General features: G+C 47.1%; 3 protein-coding genes across 3 annotated transcripts; 1 reads left to right on the top strand and 2 right to left on the bottom strand.

The window, feature by feature from the left end:
* Nucleotides 1-1,238: 1,238 nt before the first annotated feature.
* LOC147235457 (BICD family-like cargo adapter 1) lies at nt 1,239-11,202 on the bottom strand. The gene is made up of 10 exons (XM_086143579.1): nt 10,795-11,202; nt 9,674-9,889; nt 5,836-5,955; nt 5,261-5,407; nt 4,744-4,914; nt 3,923-4,090; nt 3,302-3,379; nt 3,056-3,168; nt 2,864-2,984; nt 1,239-2,357 (listed from the first exon to the last, which is right to left on the bottom strand). The coding sequence occupies exons 1-10, from the start codon at nt 11,083-11,085 to the stop codon at nt 2,124-2,126; spliced, it is 1,659 nt and encodes a 552-aa protein (XP_085999705.1). The 5' UTR covers nt 11,086-11,202; the 3' UTR covers nt 1,239-2,123.
* A 3,122-nt stretch (nt 11,203-14,324) lies between these two features.
* On the bottom strand, nt 14,325-16,274 carry mrpl44 (mitochondrial ribosomal protein L44). The gene is made up of 4 exons (XM_086143578.1): nt 16,085-16,274; nt 15,138-15,606; nt 14,869-15,047; nt 14,325-14,782 (listed from the first exon to the last, which is right to left on the bottom strand). Exons 1-4 carry the CDS (start codon nt 16,258-16,260, stop codon nt 14,605-14,607), a joined length of 1,002 nt encoding a protein of 333 aa, XP_085999704.1. The 5' UTR covers nt 16,261-16,274; the 3' UTR covers nt 14,325-14,604.
* A 195-nt stretch (nt 16,275-16,469) lies between these two features.
* dnaaf1 (dynein axonemal assembly factor 1) lies at nt 16,470-18,222 on the top strand. The gene is made up of 4 exons (XM_086178058.1): nt 16,470-17,388; nt 17,461-17,757; nt 17,839-18,044; nt 18,151-18,222. Exons 1-4 carry the CDS (start codon nt 16,470-16,472, stop codon nt 18,220-18,222), a joined length of 1,494 nt encoding a protein of 497 aa, XP_086034184.1.
* The last annotated feature ends 2,696 nt before the right edge of the window (nt 18,223-20,918 follow it).

Raw genomic sequence — 20,918 nt, 5'->3', positions numbered from 1 at the left:
GGCTCATTGAGGAATCTAATCTACATTGTCCATATGTGTGAGCTGTTAAATTCGGGGATTTGCTCCAGCACCCAACAGAACTCTGGAAAGTGGATGATAAATGAATAAATCTTCTAATACACAAAGGAATAATAATGATGTCAAATCTTTGCATGGGGACCAGAGGGTGGCTGGAGAGGTGCCTGCTCACTTCTCACATGCCCTCTAGCAAGGCACCAACCCTCCATGGTTCTGCCTGGCACCTTTAAGGGGCAGCTCTCCGTTAATGCTTGTTTATAAGTTGTGTCGGTGCATATGTGTATTTCAGACCTGCTGGGTCAATAAAGTGTCATTTAACTCAATTATAAATGAGGCCTGTGTGTCAGTACACATTTTGTGCAGTTAGATGGCGGTAGCGGCCTGGTTCGTTACCAAGCAGTTTTGCTGAGACTATGACGCCATTTGTGACGAAAGGAAAGTTTACAGACGTGCGTGTGTGTGCGCAAGCAAGAACACTGAAATTCACCCAAAACACCTGTTAACTTTTGCATGCCTTTCACAATTACTATCTACAATACTGTATATATGTATACACATACATAGTAGATAATTCATGTGCAAATTCATGCATACACATAAAGTGTGTGTACAGATATCCTCATTTACAGTTACTAATGCAGAGTCAAGATCTTGTGATGTCATAGACTTTAAAATGATCAGCTATTATTTTTATACAACTTTGGAAATGAGCAGGATGGATAGGATCAGGAATGAGTCTATCAGAGGAACAGCACATGTAAGATGTTTTGGAGAGAAGGTCAGAGAAGCCAGACTGAGATGGTTGGGTCATATACAGAGGTGAGATAGAGAATATATTGGTAGACGGATTTTGGAATTGGAGCTGCCAGGCAGGAGGTCTAGAGGAAGACCAAAGAAAAGATTTATGAACGTAGAGAGAGAGAGGAGGATACAGAGAAAAGGGTTGAAAGGAGAAGGTTGATTCACTCTTGCAAACCCCGAAGAGAAAAGGAGAAAGAACAAAAAGTAACTGTTGATACAACTGTATTTTTTTTTAATATCAATCATGTTTCAAATTTAACCCCTGAATCACAATTTGTGTGCAAAGTCACTAGTGAGTGCAAAACCATTGAACCCAAATCATCCTCTGGGATACAGAAACACGGTAGAAGTACTCCTGGGAGTACCTGCTGTACTTTAAACATGCCTGCGAAAGAGCAATAAATGTAGAATGAAATGAGTCTTTTTTTTTTCTTTTTTAATTTCTGTTTCATATTAATCCAGGACACTTAAATCTGTTAGATTCGGATCACAGTCCCAGGAGTTCTTTTCCCATCACCGGCGACGAAAAAGAGCTGAAGAACACATAAATAAACCGAGAACGTTGACGTCTACTGTGAAACATAACATCTCCCTGTGCGAATCTACAAACAAAAACATGTCTCTTTTTATATATACATATACATATACATATACGTGTGTGTGTGTGTGTGTGTGTGTGTGTGTATATAGACACACACACACACACATATATATATATATATACACACGTATATACGTATATATGTATATATATATATATATATATATATATATGTGTGTATATATCATACACATATTATCAATCTAACAAATGATAAAATCAGGTTTCTCTCACGATACGTCATGCAAAACTTTCTTTTTTTTTTTTTTTTTTTTTTACAAATTTTATTCTGAACAAAACTGGTTTGACAATTGAAAGAAAAAAGTTTACGTCTTACAACCGGCATGTAACGTTGCATCAATGTGATCATCGTGGCTACATGTGATGTCAACACCGGCAACACGTCAGTCACGTTCCCCATGAAAATTCTCACAGGACACTAATGTAACGTAATAAGGCACGGTATTTACAAGCGGACCTTCTGCACATGTGCAAAAATGCCTGCATAGCAGGTTGGCATGCTTTTTTTTTTGGGAAAGGGGGTACCCCACCTCACAGGGGGAATTGTTCAGAAGTGCCAGTGGATAAGGGATGACGTCAGGCGGAGGGTCCGTGAACGTTCAGGTAGCTCCATTGCCTGCAAACCCCGCCCTCCTCTTAAGTCCTCAGCGGCCGACAGGAAGTTCTCAGTCACTTAATTTGCTTATTTGCCATACTGGGCTCCCTTGCCCCGCCTCAGCCACTCCCTCCAGGGGGACACTGGTTTGTCCTGATTGGCCTCCGGGCTCCAGGGGGGCGTGGTCTGGCGTGTCCAGTTGGCCGCGGCCTTGCTGGGTCGGCGAAAGAACGACACACTGTTGTTGGCAGGCTTCCGCTGCGGGACCTCTGACTGCTGCTGGGACCTAAGCTGCTGGTTGATGATGATCTGGATGTCGTCCTGAGGGGACAGAGCGTTGTAGATTAATAAATAATCCTGGCTAATGGTTAGCTAATCCTTATCATCTAATTATTCGCTATAAAAGCGTCTGTTTTTTGGAGCATTATAGTCCTCTGGTCTGGATGTTGTTTGCGTCCATTCAGCCCAGAGGTTTTACTAATCCCCATTGAAACCCACTCAACACAGACATTAAATAACAACCTCACCGGGAACAATGGCGGATCAATAAAATGTGAGTGGGGCGACGATAGGGCAGAGGACGTTGAGACGGCGCCTGCTCTCCCGGGTTTGCTGATTACGGCGGCAAACGCAAAGCTCAGAGTTTCACTCCATTAATCTCAGAACAGGGTGACAGCGGTCGAGCTGTTCCTGTGAAACCGAAGACACTCGGCACTCGTCCTATGAGCTGCTTGAAGCCGCGCTGCATCGGCGATGTCACGTATTGCTTCGCCGGTGGACACGTTCAGGTTGGTTAGAGGCAAAGCGTGGTGGACAGAGAGGCTCACCTGCCAGGCCTCCAGCTCCTGCGAAAGCTCCAGTTTCCGCTGGATGGCTTCCAGTAACTGGTTGTTCAGACACATCATGTCGTTTTTACAGCGGATCAGCTCGGCCTCCATCAAATTTTTCCTGCAGAGCAGCAGCGTGTTAAGGAAAGACCTCTTGAGTTCCGTGCATTGGAAACAGCAAGGAGGACTAACTTGGCGATGGCTTCGTCGCGGTCCCTGATGGCCTGCTGGGCGGCTGCGGCCTGCTCCCGAGCGCCCTGAAGCTGCAACCGCATCTCGGTGTTCTCCTGTCGCAACTCGACGTTCTGGCGGCAGAAGTGAATCATTGGCGCCTTGAGCGGCCATGTTTTCTAATACAAATTATGAAAGGGGTCGGAAGCGGCACGGATGACCCGTCTCACCACCGATGGTCACGGGTGCCTCCTCCTTCGCTGTTACCTGATCTCTCAGCTCCAGCGACGTGCTCGGTTTCCCACACTGATCGCCCGCCGGGTCCACAAAAGCTGGGTTCAGCTCCTGTGACGCAGACAAAGATCGGGTGTCTGCCGTTAGAACAAAAAAAAAAAAAACTCTTGAGTTCTTTTTCTAGTGTTTTTTTGCATGTGGCTGTGGAGGAGGAAAGGGTGGTGGATGCATATTGAGTGAAACTCATTCTCAGATGAGAAAGTTCATCAGCTTCACGGTTGAGTTAAGACATTTTGCTTTCAATGGCTGGTCCTGTTTCTGCATTGATCCATTATCTGTGCAGATTAAGAGTACAGATTTTTTAAGACATTAGCCTTTTTTAGTGGAATACATCAAATCTGCGACTCATTTCAAATTCAAGAATGGGCTTTAAATCATCCTTATTATATTTTCTGACGGTGTTTGACCCAACACTCACAAATAGTTTAAAAACCTTTATTCAAATGAATTAATCATTCCGATTTAGAACTCAGATTTAGTATCACAATATTGATATTTAATGCCGGGGCAGTTTTCTGCAAATATGTGGCCCGTAGCCTCCTATATGGTGACAAGGGGACACACTCCTGGCTCCGGCAACTGAAATGGGCTCACCCGAGGGCCGGACTTGTGGGCTAGGGTCTGGGCCACCCTCTTCAGCTGGTGCAGCAGGACCTGCAGGTCCTCTGCACGGTCCGTGATGCCCGACCTCTCTGCAACGCTGCTCGGGTCCCTGGTCAGGGGAAGCAGCAGCTGAAGGATGGAGCCCATCTCCTGGCTCACCTTAGAAGAATAGCAGAAGAGAGGCCGCAGGGATTTTTGGTCACCTTCACTTTGGGGCAAAACTTCTACTGGTGATTTTCAAACCACAGCTGGTGGACGGTGGTGCTTGGTTTATTTTTAGTCTATGTTGGCATGTTCTCAGTGCGATGACATCTCTGTTTAAACTTCCTTGACTGAAATGAATGGCCGCATTTTACCCATGAAGGACGCCTGATTATTCTGGGATGGTAGCAGAAATCCCCCCCTTCTTTTTTTTTTTTTTTAATGTGACATACATTCTTGATGCTCTGGAACAAGGAAGCTTTCTAACAATGCGTCTGCAGCAAACAGGAAGTGCGCTGAATAGCTCACACGTTCGGTAGCATCGTTTTTCCTGAGGCGGCAGCGACAACAACAACCGAGGGACGAATAGGGGTTGTTTTTTTTTCCCTCTTTAATTTGTAGTTCTGTTTCCCACAATACTTGTCCTGCCGTTCCCTAGCAACTTTTTTCACCCTGTTTCACACCTTCTCTGTCATGGCAGCATGTTCCTGTGTCACACTGTCACGGAGAACTGCATCATTTGTAGCAGCAGTGACCGCTGTTTTTTTTTTTTTTATTAATTTATTATTTCACCCACAGATTTTTTGTTTAAAATGTCCCTGCTATGGTACCTCCTCTTTGGTGACCCCCATGTCTGCCACGTCCAACTCAGAGAGCAGGGAGTTTTCGCCCAGGCTCTTGGCCTCTTGCAGGGACACTTCCTCCTGGAGCTCCTCCACCTGGGCCTGCAGCTGCTGTGAGCGGCCCCGGACCACCTCCACCTCCTGCCACGCGTCCGCGAGCTGAGACCACAAATATCACGGAGAGAGAAAAGGGGATGTTAGATTGAACCCGGAGGTACATTTTTATAAACTTCCCATTTATGTAAAATGCAAACTCAGTGATACTAAAACCCTGAAAGGGAAGATTCCAGCCAAACATGAGAGGAATCCTGAAATGTGAGTGAAAGTTCCCCTCCCAGAAATAAGGTCATTGTGAAAGCGTGACGCTTTTGACCGTACCATCAAAAAAAGACCTGCCAGCAAGCAGAAATAATTTTGTGATTGGCACTGTCACATTTTGTGAGCAGTAACTGCTCTGTATATATTTGTAATATCAATAGAAAAGTGAAAAGGAGTGCATGTGTACCTGCTGGCTGTGCTGCTGGTTGAGTTGGTCATGCACAGCCAGGCGAGAGTTCAAGGAGGCCAGGTTGGCCCTCAATTCTGCGTTCTCCTGACACACGCTCTCCAAACGCTCCTCCAACACCTGCTCCTTCTGCGTGAGTCGCAGCACCTGAGCAAACACACATCACTGCTGTTTGACTCTCACAAAGGTGACAAACTCTTTTTACAAACCGCAAGTTGCTGTAGTTGTTTCTGGCAGATCTGGACTTTTGTTAAAAAAGTATACTTTAAACATGGCGGAAATGTGTCTAAAGGCCCCTGCAGGACATAATCAATCAAACAATCTATCAATCTTGAAATGATCAGTTTTTAAAAATTGGTCTGCCAGTCATCTGTTGAGAAAATGTAGTAAGTATGTGAGCTCTCTATATTTCATAGAAGAGCATTCATCATCTGCACTCCTGGAGCAAATCTTCAGTTCCTGGAGAATCAGCAAAGAACCTTCCCAGGGGGTCTCGTGGTACAACATGCAAATAAAAGATACTTTACTCGCTGTAAACTCCACGGATCAGGATCAGGATTGTCGGTGGATGTTACCTGCTCCCTCATGGCGCTGAGCAGCTCTTCTTCCTGCGCCCTGTTGTGGCTCCCTTTCTGCTGCAGCTCCTGTTTCAGGGCCTGAAGCTCCACAGACATGGCCCTCTCCACCTCCATGGCCTGTGAACCCACACGTGCACGATTACAAACACCCTATTTTTTTTGCGCGTGAGGAAAAAGGACTAAGATGAGTGGAATCATGATAAAGTAGTTGATTTCTTTTTTATACGACAGCAATCTTCATCTGATTTCATTGTGAGATACTATTGTTGCATCTAATATTGGTCGAAATATTGGACTTCAGTCGAAATTTAATTATTCTTTATATAAGGAGGGGGCGGGCTTTAACCTGGATGGGTCACCTGTCAATCACAGGAGTCACACACGTTCCCAATGTTCAATGAACCCGCTGACTGTTTATGGACTGCAGGAAGATGATGGAGAGCATAAAAAGAACCCAGTCGACCACAGGAATCTCGCTTATCCTTGAAGCTCTAAAACTAATCTTCTAAACCCATTCATAGCTGCAAACAAGCTAAACTCGGAGCCAAAGAGACCATCTGCTTTGCAACGGCTGACGGGTCTTCATCATCGTCGTCCTGTTTATCACATTCTCCGATTCTCTTGAGAACAAACCGCGGTGGTTTGAAAACGTGAACCACTCAGGGACTTTCAGAACCCCCGAACAGAGAACAGCCAATCCATCCCGTCCAGTCTGGGACGCTTCAAACCCCTTACTCAGCTGTTCAGAGGGCCTCTGTCAGGTCCCATCACTGGGGTATAATGGGCGATGAAAGGCCTGGCCTGCTGCAGATGGAGCCCATGGCTTCTTGGACTTGAAGTGACATAATCATGTGACAACAGACAACAATGAAGCAATGAGGCTCAAAGCTTGGACACCGAGAGGGTGAAGCTTGTGTGTGGGGAGGAAGTGAAGATGGGCGCGAGGTCAGGCATTTCTGTGCGAGCGTGTGTGTGCGTGCGCACCTGACCAGACCGAATCAGGCCCCGATGGGCAAACACAAAACATAGCATGCAGACACCAAATGAGGAAAGAGAAGCCCGCGTCTACGAGTCGTAATTATCGGCGGCTCGGCCCCGACCACAATGGAGGCAGCGACCCACTGAGAATCGGCCCAAACGGGAGAGGAAAGAGGACGCTCCATTTGTCAGCTGCACAAAGACCGCCATGATATCCCCCTCGCGCGGCCCCTCCGAACCCCGGGGCCATCAAAGTCCGAGCGCGGAGGTATCTGGCAGCTGACGGTGCCGAGCAGCAACCCGTCCCCCCCCCCCCCGCCCGCCTTCCTCGGGGAACACGGAGAAAAGAAAGACCTTCCCTCGGGACGATGGGATGTTTGGGTATGAGGCGCAGCATCCCAGGAGCAAATGAAAGATTTTTATCTCCCCTCATGGTATATTGTCTTTTATTTTCCTTTTGTCCACGGCGCTGGCAGCGCGAGCCGAGGTCCTTGGGGAAAAGGGGCTGCTTCCCGACAGCCCCCTCCCCCTCCACTTTTTATACTAACGGTAATCCAGAAAAGGATTTGTCACAGCTGTCGAGACAACCACCTGTGAAACCACTGAGGGTGGTTGTACAACGGTCAAAGGGGATTTGAAAAAGTGAAATTCTTTTCCCCGTGTCTTTAAACCTTTTACGGTCCAGGTCCACTAAATATTAGACGCGACTCGTGATAACAACCTGCACGATGAAACACCACAATGAGATGAAAAATTTGGCTTTACCTTAAGATCCATGTGATTCAAAAATTTTCGGCCCAAAACTTTCACTGATTTTAGCTACTGGATAGTGGATAAGTTGCGTTAAATGCTAAGCTAACTGGCTGGTTGAGCGGTTTGGGTAGGTGATAGAGAGAAGAGAGGGTTTGTAACATTGGTATGAAAGAAAGTGAAACTAGAGGACGACGACAACAACAAAACTATCAGCTCAATAACTGTGATTGCTGGTTTCGGTAGGAAAGATAACTTTAACAGTTTACCTTTGTTTTTTTATGCCTGAGCTACCCCAGCCTAAAAATAACAAAATGTTCCCTCTGTAATGTGTCACTGACTTGCTTTTAGCCGAGTCAGCTCATTTTCCTGGAAATCAAATCTTATCTTTTTTCCCATGTACAGGCAGGCATTTCTTTCCCAATACCGAAACTCCCACCAGGTTCACCTCAGAAACATCTCCTCACGGACAGTTTTGACCTCCTGGTTCCTCCAAATCAGCCTCCTCGGCGGGAAAAAAAAGCACGCCAATGAAATGGTGATAGATGAAGGACACGAGTCTGAGCACAATAAGGAGCTTTCTCACGCCTGGTTGCAGGAATGAAAAGGACTCTGACCTTCGCCGCGTGGCGTCACTCAATAACGCTGCCTCGTATTTAAATGCTAATTTCCCCGCGCATCATCTGTTGTTGAAACGGTCGCCGCCGCGCCATGTGACCAGGTGGCACACGTCAAATGGCTGAGCTTTCAGGGGTTGACGCTAGCATCGTTGCCACGGTGAATCCCTTTTATCCTCCTGTTTTTTTTTTGGTGTCCTCCCCCAGATTCCAGCCCCGCTTGGGTTACGCACACAGCCCGGGGTAGCGTTTCAAGTAACTTCCCCCAAAATCTGAGATGTTTGCATCTCGCAAACGCACAATCAAACACCCCCCCCCCCCGCTTCAGGAAGCGTCTGTGCAAACACACAAATAAGGCCAGTGTACGGACTCACCGCCGCAGACAGCGGTAAACACCCCGTCACCGGTTCTGGAGAGGAGACGTCAGCCATCAACTTTTGGTCTCCCCTGGTTTATTCTCCGACCCCAGCGTAACCCACATCCGACGCCAAGTGAAACATTCCCGCCCTCTGGATAGCCCAAAAGCTGGCAGGAACCTGTGATCTAAATTGACCTTTTCCTGAAGCCAAGACATTCCTGGTTCCTTATTCGGTGGACCTTGACTCATGGGAGGGTGCGCGGCGTTATTTTGATTTATCGTTAACCTCATGAGACCAGAAGCAAAACGGCGGATAGCGTGAAGGTACTTTACTCAGCATGAAGGTACTTTACTCCCAATTCACGGGTCCTGAGCACAGTCACAGATTAAAACTCAGGAAAACAATCCCTACTCTTTTTTTTTTTTTTTTCTTTCTTTCTTTCTTTCAAGCCTGGAAACGTACTTGCAGCCAACTTGCTGATAAGAGATGGCGACACCGCTTCGACTTTCCTCCCAGATCACAAGGCACATCCGGTGACAGGCACCGTTATGTCACGCTATTATATAAGCAGCATGCAAGTTGGAAAAAGTAATATCATTATGTTATGAATTAAAATCTACAAGATGTGTCTGGAGCTGGGTAACAGAGCAATGTATTTTATTTTATAATTGATATTCACAACTGTATTGCATGGATACACAGGTTAATGTCGAGCAACAATCTGCTGTGTGTTTGTGTGTACAAAATGTAATTATTTACCATTCGTGTCAATTAGCATATAAGGGATTTTTGATTTTGTGTTGATACTTTGATATACAGGACATTTACATAAAGAGTTTATATTCAAAATACATAACAAAAATATGTGGAGCTGAAGTATTTTTTCTTTTCCTGTCTCCGTCCTCCGATCTTAAAAACTCATTAACTTTCACTCCCCTTCCTGTTTACATCTTTTTTCCATCGGGCACAGATCCTTTGCCCAGAGGACTCCGGGCCCGAGATGCCGGCCCGGCCCCTTGGATCTGGTTTCAGGCCCGAGGAACTCACTGGGTTCGGTTACACCTGGGTTTTATAGATCACCTCCGCTGCTCGGGTTACATAATTACGGTCATCCAGCCGCGTGGGACTCACGGTGTTGAGCTGCTCCCGCAGCCGCTGCGTGCGCTCGCCGTCCTCCCGCCGGGTCCGGGTCTTGTCCCGCTCGGCCTGGCCGAGGGCGCGGGTGAGCCGCTCCACCTGGGCGCTCAGCTCCCGTGCATCCCTCTCCAGGTCGCCCACCTGACTCTCCCACTGCGACTGGCAGCCGTCCAGCTTCAGCCGCAGCTCGTGCTTCCCCTGCTGCAGCTCCTGCACGGGAGGCGGGGGAGAGAAGGGGGTTGGCTGGGGGTCAGGGGTCGGGTCAGAGGGACGACGGCGTACTGCCCTCCCCCGATGTTTCTCAACAATAACATGCATTGACCGACAAATCGCAACGCGATCCGAGAACGGGACACGGCTAATTTGTCAGAGTTTCTGTTTTCCCGGAGAAATCACAGCGTCCGGTAAAGGTGTCAGATTTCTGCAATATCCCGAAATGGAAATAGTTTTAGTGCACCCTGTTTGACAATAGGTTGTTTTTCTTTGCTTTTAAAGCAGTTGTCAATAACAAAAATCCCCCCTCCCAGCCAGAGTTTAAGGAAAATGTCCAGCGTTACTGCAGACACAGGAACCGCGTTCTATCTGGGATTGGACGCGATTATGAACGAGGTTTTCATCCAGGAAAGGAACATAAAGCTGAAGATGATGAGAGGAAGGAGTCTGGAGGGAAGAATGCGAAGCGGGATCTTGAATCTGTCATCACGCCCACTTCTGGACTCACAACAATTGCGGTTACAGTTCTCTTTTCAAGGTTTTCCTGGATTTCTCTGCCGTTCCACAGTCCCACAGCGAGAAACTGACCCCCTCCCCATTTTACCTGATTACTGGACTTCAAAAACACATCCATAATTCAAATAGAAATTATAATCTTTGTGTCAAAAGCGAGGCGCTGCAAACATGAAACAATTTAAGGTCCCCTCTCTGGGGAAAGTGTCCCCCTTTTTTTTCCCCATTTTCTTTCAACCAGTGAACGCACCATCAAAAGTTAAGGATGGATACATTTGTTTTTTTTTTGTTTGTTTGTTTTTTTTTTTCACAGGATCCATCCAACACACAGAAACACACACATACATGCAACCAAACCACGGATGACGTGCGTGTTCTCGGACTCTTACCTCCACCTTGTCCTTGTACTCCTCATGGAGTTTGTCCCTCTGCTCCTTGAGCTGTCGGTTCTCCAAGAGCAACGCGTTTCCCAGCTGGGCCGCCAAAATAACCTCTTCCTCCTTTTGTTTCAGTGCAGCCAGTAGTTCACCGGGGTCCCGGTAATCCGTAATTTCCTCCCCTTCTTCCTCCTCCTCCCCCTCCTCCTCCTCCTCCTCTTCCTCCTCTCCGTAGTCGATGTAGAAGTCCTGGCCGGGGTCCGCTCGCTTGGGCGCAAAGCTCCATCCGCCAATGCGGCTCATGTCGGGGGTGAACGGACGGACTTGAACAAGTCAGCTTCTCCCTCCGAGGTGACAGCGTGAAATCACGTAAATGGGGTGCGGGGTACGCGGTTCTGGGCGTCCATGTGTGCACACCTGTGCGTGGTCTGCGCGGGGACTGGGACCTGCAGCCGCGCCGCCGAGAGGAGGTGGGCCGGTCCAGTCCTCCGACCCCTCCTCGTCCGGGGGCCGGGGAGGGGTTCACTTTGGTTTCGGTCACCTGAGGTTCCTCCTCCCTTCCTCCCCCCCCCCCCCTACTGAAGAGCGACACCTGTCCAGGTGGACGGGAATAACGTGACGCTCAATTCTTCTGTTACTCTTAAATGGCACCTGTTTGCAGGGGCGTGCAAATCTAGATTGGATAAGGCTTAATGTCGTGAGAAAGGAAACATTTCTCACAACATTAAACACTGATGAAATATGAAAAAAAAAACTCTGTGCATCATTCGATTTTAACATAAATTAAAGTTATTTTCCCCAAAAGACAGCTCCTGACACAAAAAAGACTTTTTAATTCCTCTTCCTTCAGCTGCAGGGAATCTTCGAATCTTTGCACTTAAGACCTTAAAGCACTTTATAGCCTTGACTTTGACACTTTATAGTTTTATTTGTATTTCTTATTCTCCCCCTCCCCTTTTTTTTACTGTTTATACAGTTTCCTACTATTATTTATTATTGTTATATTCTACTTGAAACTCTGGCACAACAATTTCCTTTGAGATAAATAAAGGTGTTCTTATTCTTATTCTTATTCTTATTCTTATTCTTATTCTTATTCTTATAACCCCTGAACTACGTAATCTGCGCCAATGAAAGATGGGTCACTCCTGTGGCATACACAACCGCAGATATGTTTTTATTTATTTCTGTTTTCAAAATTACCTTTCACGGCTCGCCAAATGATAATGCAATTGTGAGTAGTAATCTGTATGAAACACACAGTGGCGGAAATATTTAACATAGTTGCACCTGTTGAGATGAGATGAGATGAGAACAACTTTATTAATCCCGAAGAAAATTGTTGTGCCAGAGTTTCAAGTAAAAACATAACAGTAATAGACAATAGTGGAAAGGAGGAAGAATAAGAAATATAATGAAATATAAATTGTCTTAGCTGTTAGCAGTAACTACAAAGATTGAAGATTCCCTGCGGCTGAGGGAAGAGGAATTAAAAAGTCTGATAGCCTCAGGTAGGAAAGACCTCCTGTGGCGTTCAGTGGAGCTCTTTGGTGGTATCAGTCTACGACTGAAAGAGCTCCAACAGGACATCAACGTGGCATGCAGGGGGTGATGGATGTTGTCCTTGATGCTGAGGAGCTTCCTCATCATCCTCCTCTCTGAAACCTGCACAACAGACTCCAGCTCCACTCCCAGGACGGATCCAGCTCTCCTGATGAGCTTATTGAGTCTGTTGGTGTCAGCTGTCTTGAGCCTGCTGCCCCAGCACACAACAGCATAGAAGAGGGGGAAAAGTCTTAGAGGTGAGGGGTGAGGGCACAGGGGGAGGAAAGTCCTGAGCGGAGCTGGGGGGAGGGTGGGCAGAGGCTTCTTCATCAAACCTGTTGAAAAACAGGTTTAATTCATTGGCCACGTGCATGTCTCCAACCATCATCTGGCTTCCTTGTTTTCCATGGCCAGTAATGGTTTTCAACCCACTCCACACCTCCCTCATGTTGTTCTGCTGGAGTTTGCTCTCCAGCTTCCTCCTATAACTGTCCTTGCCCTCTGCAATGTGTTCTGGAGCTATTTGCTGGCCTGGGGAGGTATTAGAACAAATCTAGATGCACAAAAAGTTGAAGAAAAGACTAGTTATGACTCTAGACATAAAGGGTTCACCATGCTAAAGTGATAAAGGGCTGATTACTGCACATGCAGTGTGGTGAGCCTCCCAAAAATTGATTAATCACCGCTGAATTGTTGACATTACTGTCTCGCTTCCTTCCTTTGTCAGGTGGACGGAGATGATTTGTGGCTGCGTGGTTGTGCGACTCTCTTCTTCTTGTCTCACTCTCAACAGACTGATTGAAATATCACCTGTTTTAGTCTCTTTAAATCCAACTGTTGCATCTCTGGTTACATTACAACAAGAGAGACAGTGTGACAGAAAAAATCCCACATATTTATTTCAAAAGCGCCCTGTTTTTGCCCCGTCCTGGACCAATTTGTTACATTCCTTTCCACCCTTATAAAAGCCAATACGTCCAAGTCCAGCCTTGTTTGCCCTTTTTCTTTTAAATGGCTGACTCCTTTTTTTCCTGTTGAGTTCTCTTAGAAGTTCTCCCCCTACAATGGTCCAATTAGAGGGTGGAGTGTCTGCCTGCTTTGTTGGGCTGCTTGCCAGAGGTCAGGGGTCAGCCTCTCTGGACCATGTTATTGAGCTAGGTGGGAGGGGGATGAAAGACAAAAGCATCCTGACGCATGGCGTGGCTTTTGTTGTCAGCGGGACTTCTGTGCATATGGAGACGGGGAACCGAGCCAGTGCAGGAACACTGTACGTCAGGGCTGCTGCGACACCGTCACTGTTTGCATTGTTGGTGTTCAGCCGCTGGTGGGACCTCACATGCACTCAAGTCCGAACAGATCCCTACTGTATACACAAAAGGGAGAGGGACCACGGGGGGTTTCCAGGTGGCCCAACTGAATCCTGGGACCAGAAGCCCGTTGCTCATTTTCACATCTACTGAGCCTCGGGCAGTTAACCTTGGCTGCTGTTGGCCTGTAGCACCCAGAGCTGCTGGGATTCAGGAACTTCACTCAAATGCTCGCGTTGAGTTGCTTTCCTGTGAAACTCCAGAAGCTTCACATCCCTGCACGAGCTCAAGAGGGGAACATTTTTTTTCTTTTAGGGGTGCTATTGATTTCTCCCCTCATCAGATCACAGCACAGCACCCCTCTAAGTCCAGGTGACAAGAGTAAACCCAAATGGTTACTTTATAGGTTTTTTAGAAAATTGGTAACACAGGATATTACGTATTTTCCCACCTCTTACCTGAAAGAAATAAAAGGCTAATGAATTTATGATATCTCAATGCAGGCTGATATCCTTCATAACAGATGAGATGGTGTAAAGCAGTGCTGCCCTCTAGTGGTTGACTTGAGACCCAGGCAGCAAAACTTATTTCTCTCAAGTCCTGCCACTTTACAGTACAGCACTGACTTTTCTTCTTTCTAGGTATATTAACGTTTAAATCTCAGCTGATACACTTGAATAAAAACATTATGTACAAACATTTATTCATACATTATGCCAGGTTATTAACAGGGAAAAAAACAACGTAGTCACTGCAGGCTTACTGGTGTTCTTTACACTGGGCATCCGAATGTAGCTGGCTTTGGGTTCCAGACTGCTCAAACATCACATGTCCACTTCAAAAGTGAATCTCTGAACCCTGTGCCTGACGATATTATTATTACACTTGTATGAACGTGAAGAAGACACAGGGTGACAGAGCCGATCCAGTCAAGTCTATTTTTTGAATCTCGGTGATAGGATGTGTTCTTTCAAGAGGAGCAGCTGGCAGATTGCAGTAATGGGCGCTGTTGCTCCTGTTTCGGGGTGAAGTCAAACGGTTGTCGGTTCTCTGTGTAGCCGTAGAGTTTCCGCAGCGCTACGCGAGCCGCCTCCTCCTCGGCAGCGAAGAGAGTTTCCCCGGGTCCTTGCGCAAGGAGCTTTTTGTTGCTACAGAGTTACAGAGACATGGAGAATAATTACACAAGGGAAATAACATGAAAGGAAGACAAGGGGCTTCTCCATGGTACACATACCTGTATAAACCCACAAAATAGAGCGGGAGAACAGTGCTGGCCCCAGCTGACTGGATGAGGCGGGGTTCTGGAAGAGGAGCGTTCCTCTTGGTGAGTTCTTCAACCAGTTGCCCCATGGGATTGACCACCATCCACATGTCAAAGAGGTCTTTTCCAATTAACTGCGAGACCAGGAAGTCCTGAGAGGAGACAGAGGTGTGACACTCAAACTTGGGTTTGTGGTTAATAACAAAATAACCGGGTTCCCCGGTGTGGAGCTGACGTCTTACCCTGAGGAAAAAACCCATCTGCTCTGCTCCACTGCTCTCATGGAGAGCACTCACTACTGCCATGAACGTGGAGTGAAGCACGCCGTCCGGGACGGGGAATTCCGCACTCATGGTTAGATCCTCAATGCCGATATTCCTCGCCACATGGGTCACGATTGCCAAGCTGGTTAGGTGCCCCACGATGCTCTCCACCCCCTCCGCTGGTAGACTAGGGAAACTGGCCCGGCACCAATCAGTCAAGAAGCTTTGAGTGAACGCCGTTCCCTTCGCACTTAGCTGAACATTGTCTTCCAAAGCAAGAGCCGTAACGCCAGCGTCCACGCCAAGACTCTGCCTCCTCTCCCGCTCCGCCTGCAGGTAGCAGGGATTAACCAATGCCGTCTTCAGCACGTCCAGGGAGAATTTCTCATGAAGGCGAGTGCTGAACGCTTGCACCTCTGCATGGTAATCCCAGTTTGGCTTCTGGGACCTGAGGGGGGGCAATATGGAAATATGACTATATATTAAGAGACCGTGATATGCATAAAACATGCTTGCAATGATCTGCTCGTACAGGAGTGTCTCAAACATTTATGTTTTGAGGCGGATAGTTTGCTGCTTATTCTGGGGGTGACGTGTCGCTTGTTTTATCTAAATTTCTGAGGTGTCGATCAGACTTAAATGATTTGACAAACATCCCTTTTCCAGATTGCAACAACATACAATGAATCGATCATTGCATGACAATTCTAGGCTACTGTGACCTTATTACAAACTTGAGAACACAGCTAGCTACCCCGTGCTTCATCTTGCTAACATTACATTAGCATTTAGCTGCATTTTTGTCTTCCCGAGGACGTCTTCAATGATTTATGCGTACCAAATAATACTTAATAGCTGCTTGACGTCTTAAAGTCAACCCAGACTAGCCACGGCCTTGAGCTGCGGCTAGCAGTCGTTAGCCTCACCGCGGCTTCGGCGGCGGGGGTCCTTCCAGCTTCAGCTTCTTCGCCGTGAGGAACATCTGAGCCTTCATCCATCGCTTCTTCTCCCGGACCTGCGAGACCGAAACGTCCTTGCAAGCACGCCGACAGTGAATCCCGAATGTCACGGCGGCGCGGTTCAGCAGGTAGCAGGACGCCATGTTGAACCGCAGTGTTGTGCCACCGCTAAAACGGTCCGACCAGAAACAAAAGGCGAATATCCGTTCCGTGTGGGGAAACGCAGGGTTACCATGGAAACGTACACAACGACACCAACGGTTCGGCAACGCAACGTACCGCCGGATGACAGAGCGCTGTGTCAGTTACTGCTTTTAAAAGAGTTTATAAACACAACTGAGTGTTTCTGGAGATGTCAGCCGTAGTCCAGGAAAGTACGGAAGATGCGACCGAATTGGAAAGTGGACATGCCGATTCCACGTCTCTGACGGACGGCGTGGATAACAGGGATGGAGATCAACTGCAAGTAAAAAAGGAACCTGAAAAGCAGTTAGGGCCGAGAATTACCAAGGCGTTTTTAAAAGCCCACTGCAAGCAGCACAAGCTATTCTGTAAACCGAGCCTTAATGACGTGCTATATTTGCATTTCAAAGGTTTCTCCATCATCGAGAATTTAGAAGAGTACACTGGGCTCAAGTGCCTGTGGCTTGAAAGCAACGGGCTCCAGCGCATAGAGAACCTGAACAGGCAGACCAATCTGCGCTGCCTGTTCCTTCAGCAGAACCTCATACGCAAGCTGGAGAACCTGGAGCCGCTGAAAAAGCTGTGCACCCTCAACGTCTCCAACAACTACATACACACCATCGAGAACATCTCCTGCCTCCAGCAGCTGAGCACCCTGCAGATCGCCCACAACAAGCTGGAGACGGCCGAGGACATCCGGCACCTGAGCCTGTGTCTGTCCATCAGCGTGCTGGATTTGTCCCACAACCAGTTAAACGACCCCGAGATTCTCGGCGTGCTCGAGCTGATGCCTGAGCTGAGAGTGTTGACCCTCATGGGGAACGAAGTGGTGAGGAGAATCCCCAACTACCGGAAGACCCTGACAGTTCGGCTCAAACAGCTCACCTTCCTCGACGACCGCCCCGTTTTCCCGCGGGACAGGGCCTGCGCGGAGGCCTGGGCCCGCGGGGGGCTCGACGAGGAACGTGACGAGAGGACACGGTGGGAGACTCGAGAGAGTAAGAAGATCCAGGACAGCTTGGACGGCTTGGAGATGATTCGGAGGCGTGCCCGGGCCAGGCGCCTGCGGAAAGAGCGGCAGGAGAGAGGTGAGCGTGAGGTTCTTCTGTGCACAGATAGGCAAGTTCACACAGCTGCTGATAGCCAATGTTTCATTTCAGGAGAGGCTGACGCCCCGGGTTCTCCAGAGAACCCGTGTAAGGAAATACAAGAGGAAAATGTAAAAAGTTTCGTCCAGGACACCATGGATGCCTATGAGGAATTTCTCCAGAGCCAAACGGAGCAGAAACCTGATGAAGATCAGCCAAAGAATGACCAGTTAGAGGAGCGATGGCTTGATGGAGGCGCAGAGGAGGAACAGGGTGAGGAGGAGAACCAAGGAGATGGTCCAAAAAAGCAAGAAGGCGCAGTTGGAGGAGAAGAGCTCATGAAAGATGACCTGGGACACAATCGTCCAGGTGAAGTGGTTGGAGAGCAGACAGCCACAGCTGAGCTGCAGGTGGAGCTGTGTGGGAAGACGCAAACACCTGAAGAAGTAGTCATAACTGTACACGGTCCCGGCCCCATGGTGACGGAGCTGGAGGACGAGGAGCAGCTGGAGACCATCCACCTCCCCCCACCCCGCCCCCTGTTCGTTGACGACCTGCCTGATCTGGAGGACGTGGACACGGAGGACTTCAGTGACACCTTCTCCTCCCTGCGACTGTCCAAACCCAGAATAGAAGTGGTATCAGAGGACGGAGCCGTCAGCGACGTTTCTGCCGGCGCAGACCAAAGTTGGTGTCTCTCTGGGCGCAATCGCGACAAATCAAGTGAAAATCCTAAAAGTTCACTGCTGCTGCTTAACCCAGGGAGTGGGGATGCCCTTCAGCCACCCGCCGCGGCATCATGCCAGCATCCTCCTCCTCCTCCCAGGTGTCTGATCGAGGAACTGGAGTAATTAGTCACGTTTCTGAGCATTTCTACAAAGGTCTGTCTCCGCAGTCTGCAGAAAACCACCTGTTGACTGAAAACCAGGCAAAATATGTCATTATTAAAAAAAAAGCATCAATGAGCAAATCAGAGCGAAGCTTTTTAGTTTTGTATGCAGAAGAGTAGCTAGCAAAATGAAAATAAAAAGGAGCTGTGTTTTAGAAGTGTTTTTGTGTGAACCTACAACTGCAATTTTACATCAAGTGTATGTTGAAGGTGTTTGCAGCCAGGAGGGTGACCCCCCCCCATGTGATGTCACAAAAGGGGAGCTGTTGTGACTGTGACATCACAGGGGGGAGCCGAGGGAAGGGGGTGGGGCAGTCAAATAGTAAAGGCAATTCCGTAATGACACTGAAAACGGTTGTTGGTATTGTTGGCATCCTTGCTAGCTCGGTCTACTGGCTTGCTAACATTGCTGCCCCTTCCCCAAATTGAAAGTTATTAAATATTTTGAATCTTCTCCCCAAAAATCAAGTGATCTTTGGTCTTTCCCCAGGATGGCGCTTGATTTCCTGTACGGGATCCTCAAAGATTAACTCAAACATATATAATCTGGGTCCAAATACTGGTTGCTGCAAATCTATCCGCTCGCCAGGATTTTGTCCTTTTTCCAAATATCAACTGGAGTGTTTATTGACACGATGGTGCAGCCAGAAGGTTACTGGTTGTAGTCCTACAGGTGAGTCAAAATATGGAGTTTCCATGTTGTCCTCATGTCTGTAGGTGCTTCTTCTCGATTCCCCCACAGTCCAAAAACATGCTGGAGGTTCACTATAGACCCTAAATTGTCCATAATGAGGGGTAAATAGTTGTATGTCTCCATATGAAATCTGAATGAGAGAATGAATAGTTTGAATATGGTGTGTGAATGACTGAGTGAGTGGTTTGAGTCTATATGGTGTGTGAATGAATGAGTGAATGGCTGTTTATCAATATGTGGCCATATGTGATCAACTGGTGACGTTGGAACAACAGCTGGGATAGGCAAATTAAGTGCAGGATAAATGTTCTAGATAACGGGTGGGCAAACTTTTTGGCTCAGGGGCCATGTTGACTTTTACAATTTGACAGACTGGGCGCGTCAGCACAAGATACAATACATATAAAAAAAAACACATTTGTTAACTGTACATACCACACTTGTCTGACATTTGCTTTGAGAATAAAACCGGCTTGGTTTTGAAGGCTCTGAATTTTGCTTGCATTTCATGCACAAAAACCGGTTTTTCCCTCGTAGCTTAACGTCCAGCTCATTCATGTGCATCAGGTTGTCCACAGTGAAGGCTAAATCACAAAGCCAATTTGTGTCATACAGCTCAGGAAAATTCTCAAGTGTTCTCAAGTGGCTCAAAAAATGAAATAATCTCCTTTTTTGAGCTCCCACATTCATTGATCCAATCATTCACATCAAGTATGAATTCTGCACCAATCTTTGGCGGGCTGGATTAAAAAGACCAACGGGCCGGATGTGGCCCGCAGCCGTATTTTGCCCACCCCTGTTCTAGATCATGAAAGAATGAATCAATCAATACTTTGTCATTGTCAAAATAGCAGTATAATAATGACACAATATTGTTCTGAATGTCCCCAACAGTGGTTTAGAGAAGGGTTAATTTGTTCGTGCCCACAGCACGAAAAGGAGGGAGAGTTTAAAAATCCCCATCTACCGCTGTTCCAGCAATTCTGACCATGGTAGCTGTCTCCGAATGTAACACCCAATCAGAGTGCAGCACTGCTCCTTGGGGAACCGCCCCTTTTTGGGGCAATTTCCAGTTCAGTTGAAAACACCCCGAGTTCTCTCGTAGACTATCATGTCGCCACAGGAGGTCTTTCCTACCTGAGGCTATCAGACTTTTTAATTCCTCTTCCTTCAGCCGCAGGGAATCTTCAAATCTTTGTACTTAAGACCTTAAAACACTTGATAGCCTTAACCATGACAATTTATATTTTATTGTATTTCTTATTCTCCCTCCTTCTTCTATTATCTATTACTGTTGTGTTTTTGCTTGAAACTCTGGCACAACAATTTTCTTCGGGATAAATAAAGTTGTTCTCATCTCATCTCATCTCATCTGAAATCCTTTTTTTTTCAATTTACTATTTCAATGTAGACAATTTCACTCTTGAATAATCTTAGATGTACCTTCCATGTCGCTCATGTCACTGGAGAGAACATCTTCGTGTCTCGCAATCTACTGGTTACAAGTCTGTGAAGGTTCTCAGTCATCCGGGTCATCGTCAGTTCTTGTCAAAATCTTCTTGTTGTGGCAATTAGACTTGAATTTCTTCACTTGAAGATATTTCAGCACTTCATCCGAGAGGCTTCTTCTGTTTCTTTCATTTACAGATTACAAGTTGTACTGCAATGTTATTTTGACAAGACCAACCAAAATTGTGACAGTTGTGTAGTCTAGTTTTTCCCAACCTTTTTTTTGAGCCACGGCACATTTTACATTAGAAAAATCACACGGCACACCACCAAATATGTTAAAATCAATTTTAATGAAATAGAATGAAAGGACAATCTAGAGAGTTGGAGGTATGCGCCGGAAAGGAGAGGAATCAGTTAGTCGCAGAAAGACAGAGTAAATGTGTGTGAATGAGAGGAACACAGGTGGAACGGTGAGGTTACAGGGAAGATATCAAG

Source organism: Fistularia commersonii, chromosome 3 (assembly GCF_037954325.1).
Source record: "Fistularia commersonii isolate RoL2024-O1a breed Wild chromosome 3, RoL_Fcom_v1.0, whole genome shotgun sequence".
Lineage (NCBI taxonomy): Eukaryota > Metazoa > Chordata > Actinopteri > Syngnathiformes > Fistulariidae > Fistularia > Fistularia commersonii.
This window is presented reverse-complemented; position numbering and strand designations above follow the sequence as displayed.

Excerpts from the sequence above, each read along its gene's own strand:
- LOC147235457 (XM_086143579.1), bottom strand. The coding sequence starts at position 11,085 with ATGAGCCGCATTGGCGGATGGAGCTTTGCGCCCAAGCGAGCGGACCCC. Across the intron at positions 5,408-5,835 it reads TCAGCGCCATGAGGGAGCAG|GTGCTGCGACTCACGCAGAA; the intron begins GTAACATCCACC and ends GTGTTTGCTCAG. Across the intron at positions 2,985-3,055 it reads CGCGACGAAGCCATCGCCAA|GAAAAATTTGATGGAGGCCG; the intron begins GTTAGTCCTCCT and ends GCTGCTCTGCAG.
- mrpl44 (XM_086143578.1), bottom strand. The coding sequence starts at position 16,260 with ATGGCGTCCTGCTACCTGCTGAACCGCGCCGCCGTGACATTCGGGATT. Across the intron at positions 15,607-16,084 it reads CCCCCGCCGCCGAAGCCGCG|GTCCCAGAAGCCAAACTGGG; the intron begins GTGAGGCTAACG and ends GCCCCCCCTCAG. Across the intron at positions 14,783-14,868 it reads TATTTTGTGGGTTTATACAG|CAACAAAAAGCTCCTTGCGC; the intron begins GTATGTGTACCA and ends GTAACTCTGTAG.
- dnaaf1 (XM_086178058.1), top strand. The coding sequence starts at position 16,470 with ATGTCAGCCGTAGTCCAGGAAAGTACGGAAGATGCGACCGAATTGGAA. Across the intron at positions 17,758-17,838 it reads CCTGGGACACAATCGTCCAG|TCATAACTGTACACGGTCCC; the intron begins GTGAAGTGGTTG and ends CTGAAGAAGTAG. Across the intron at positions 18,045-18,150 it reads TGGTATCAGAGGACGGAGCC|GGAGTGGGGATGCCCTTCAG; the intron begins GTCAGCGACGTT and ends TGCTTAACCCAG.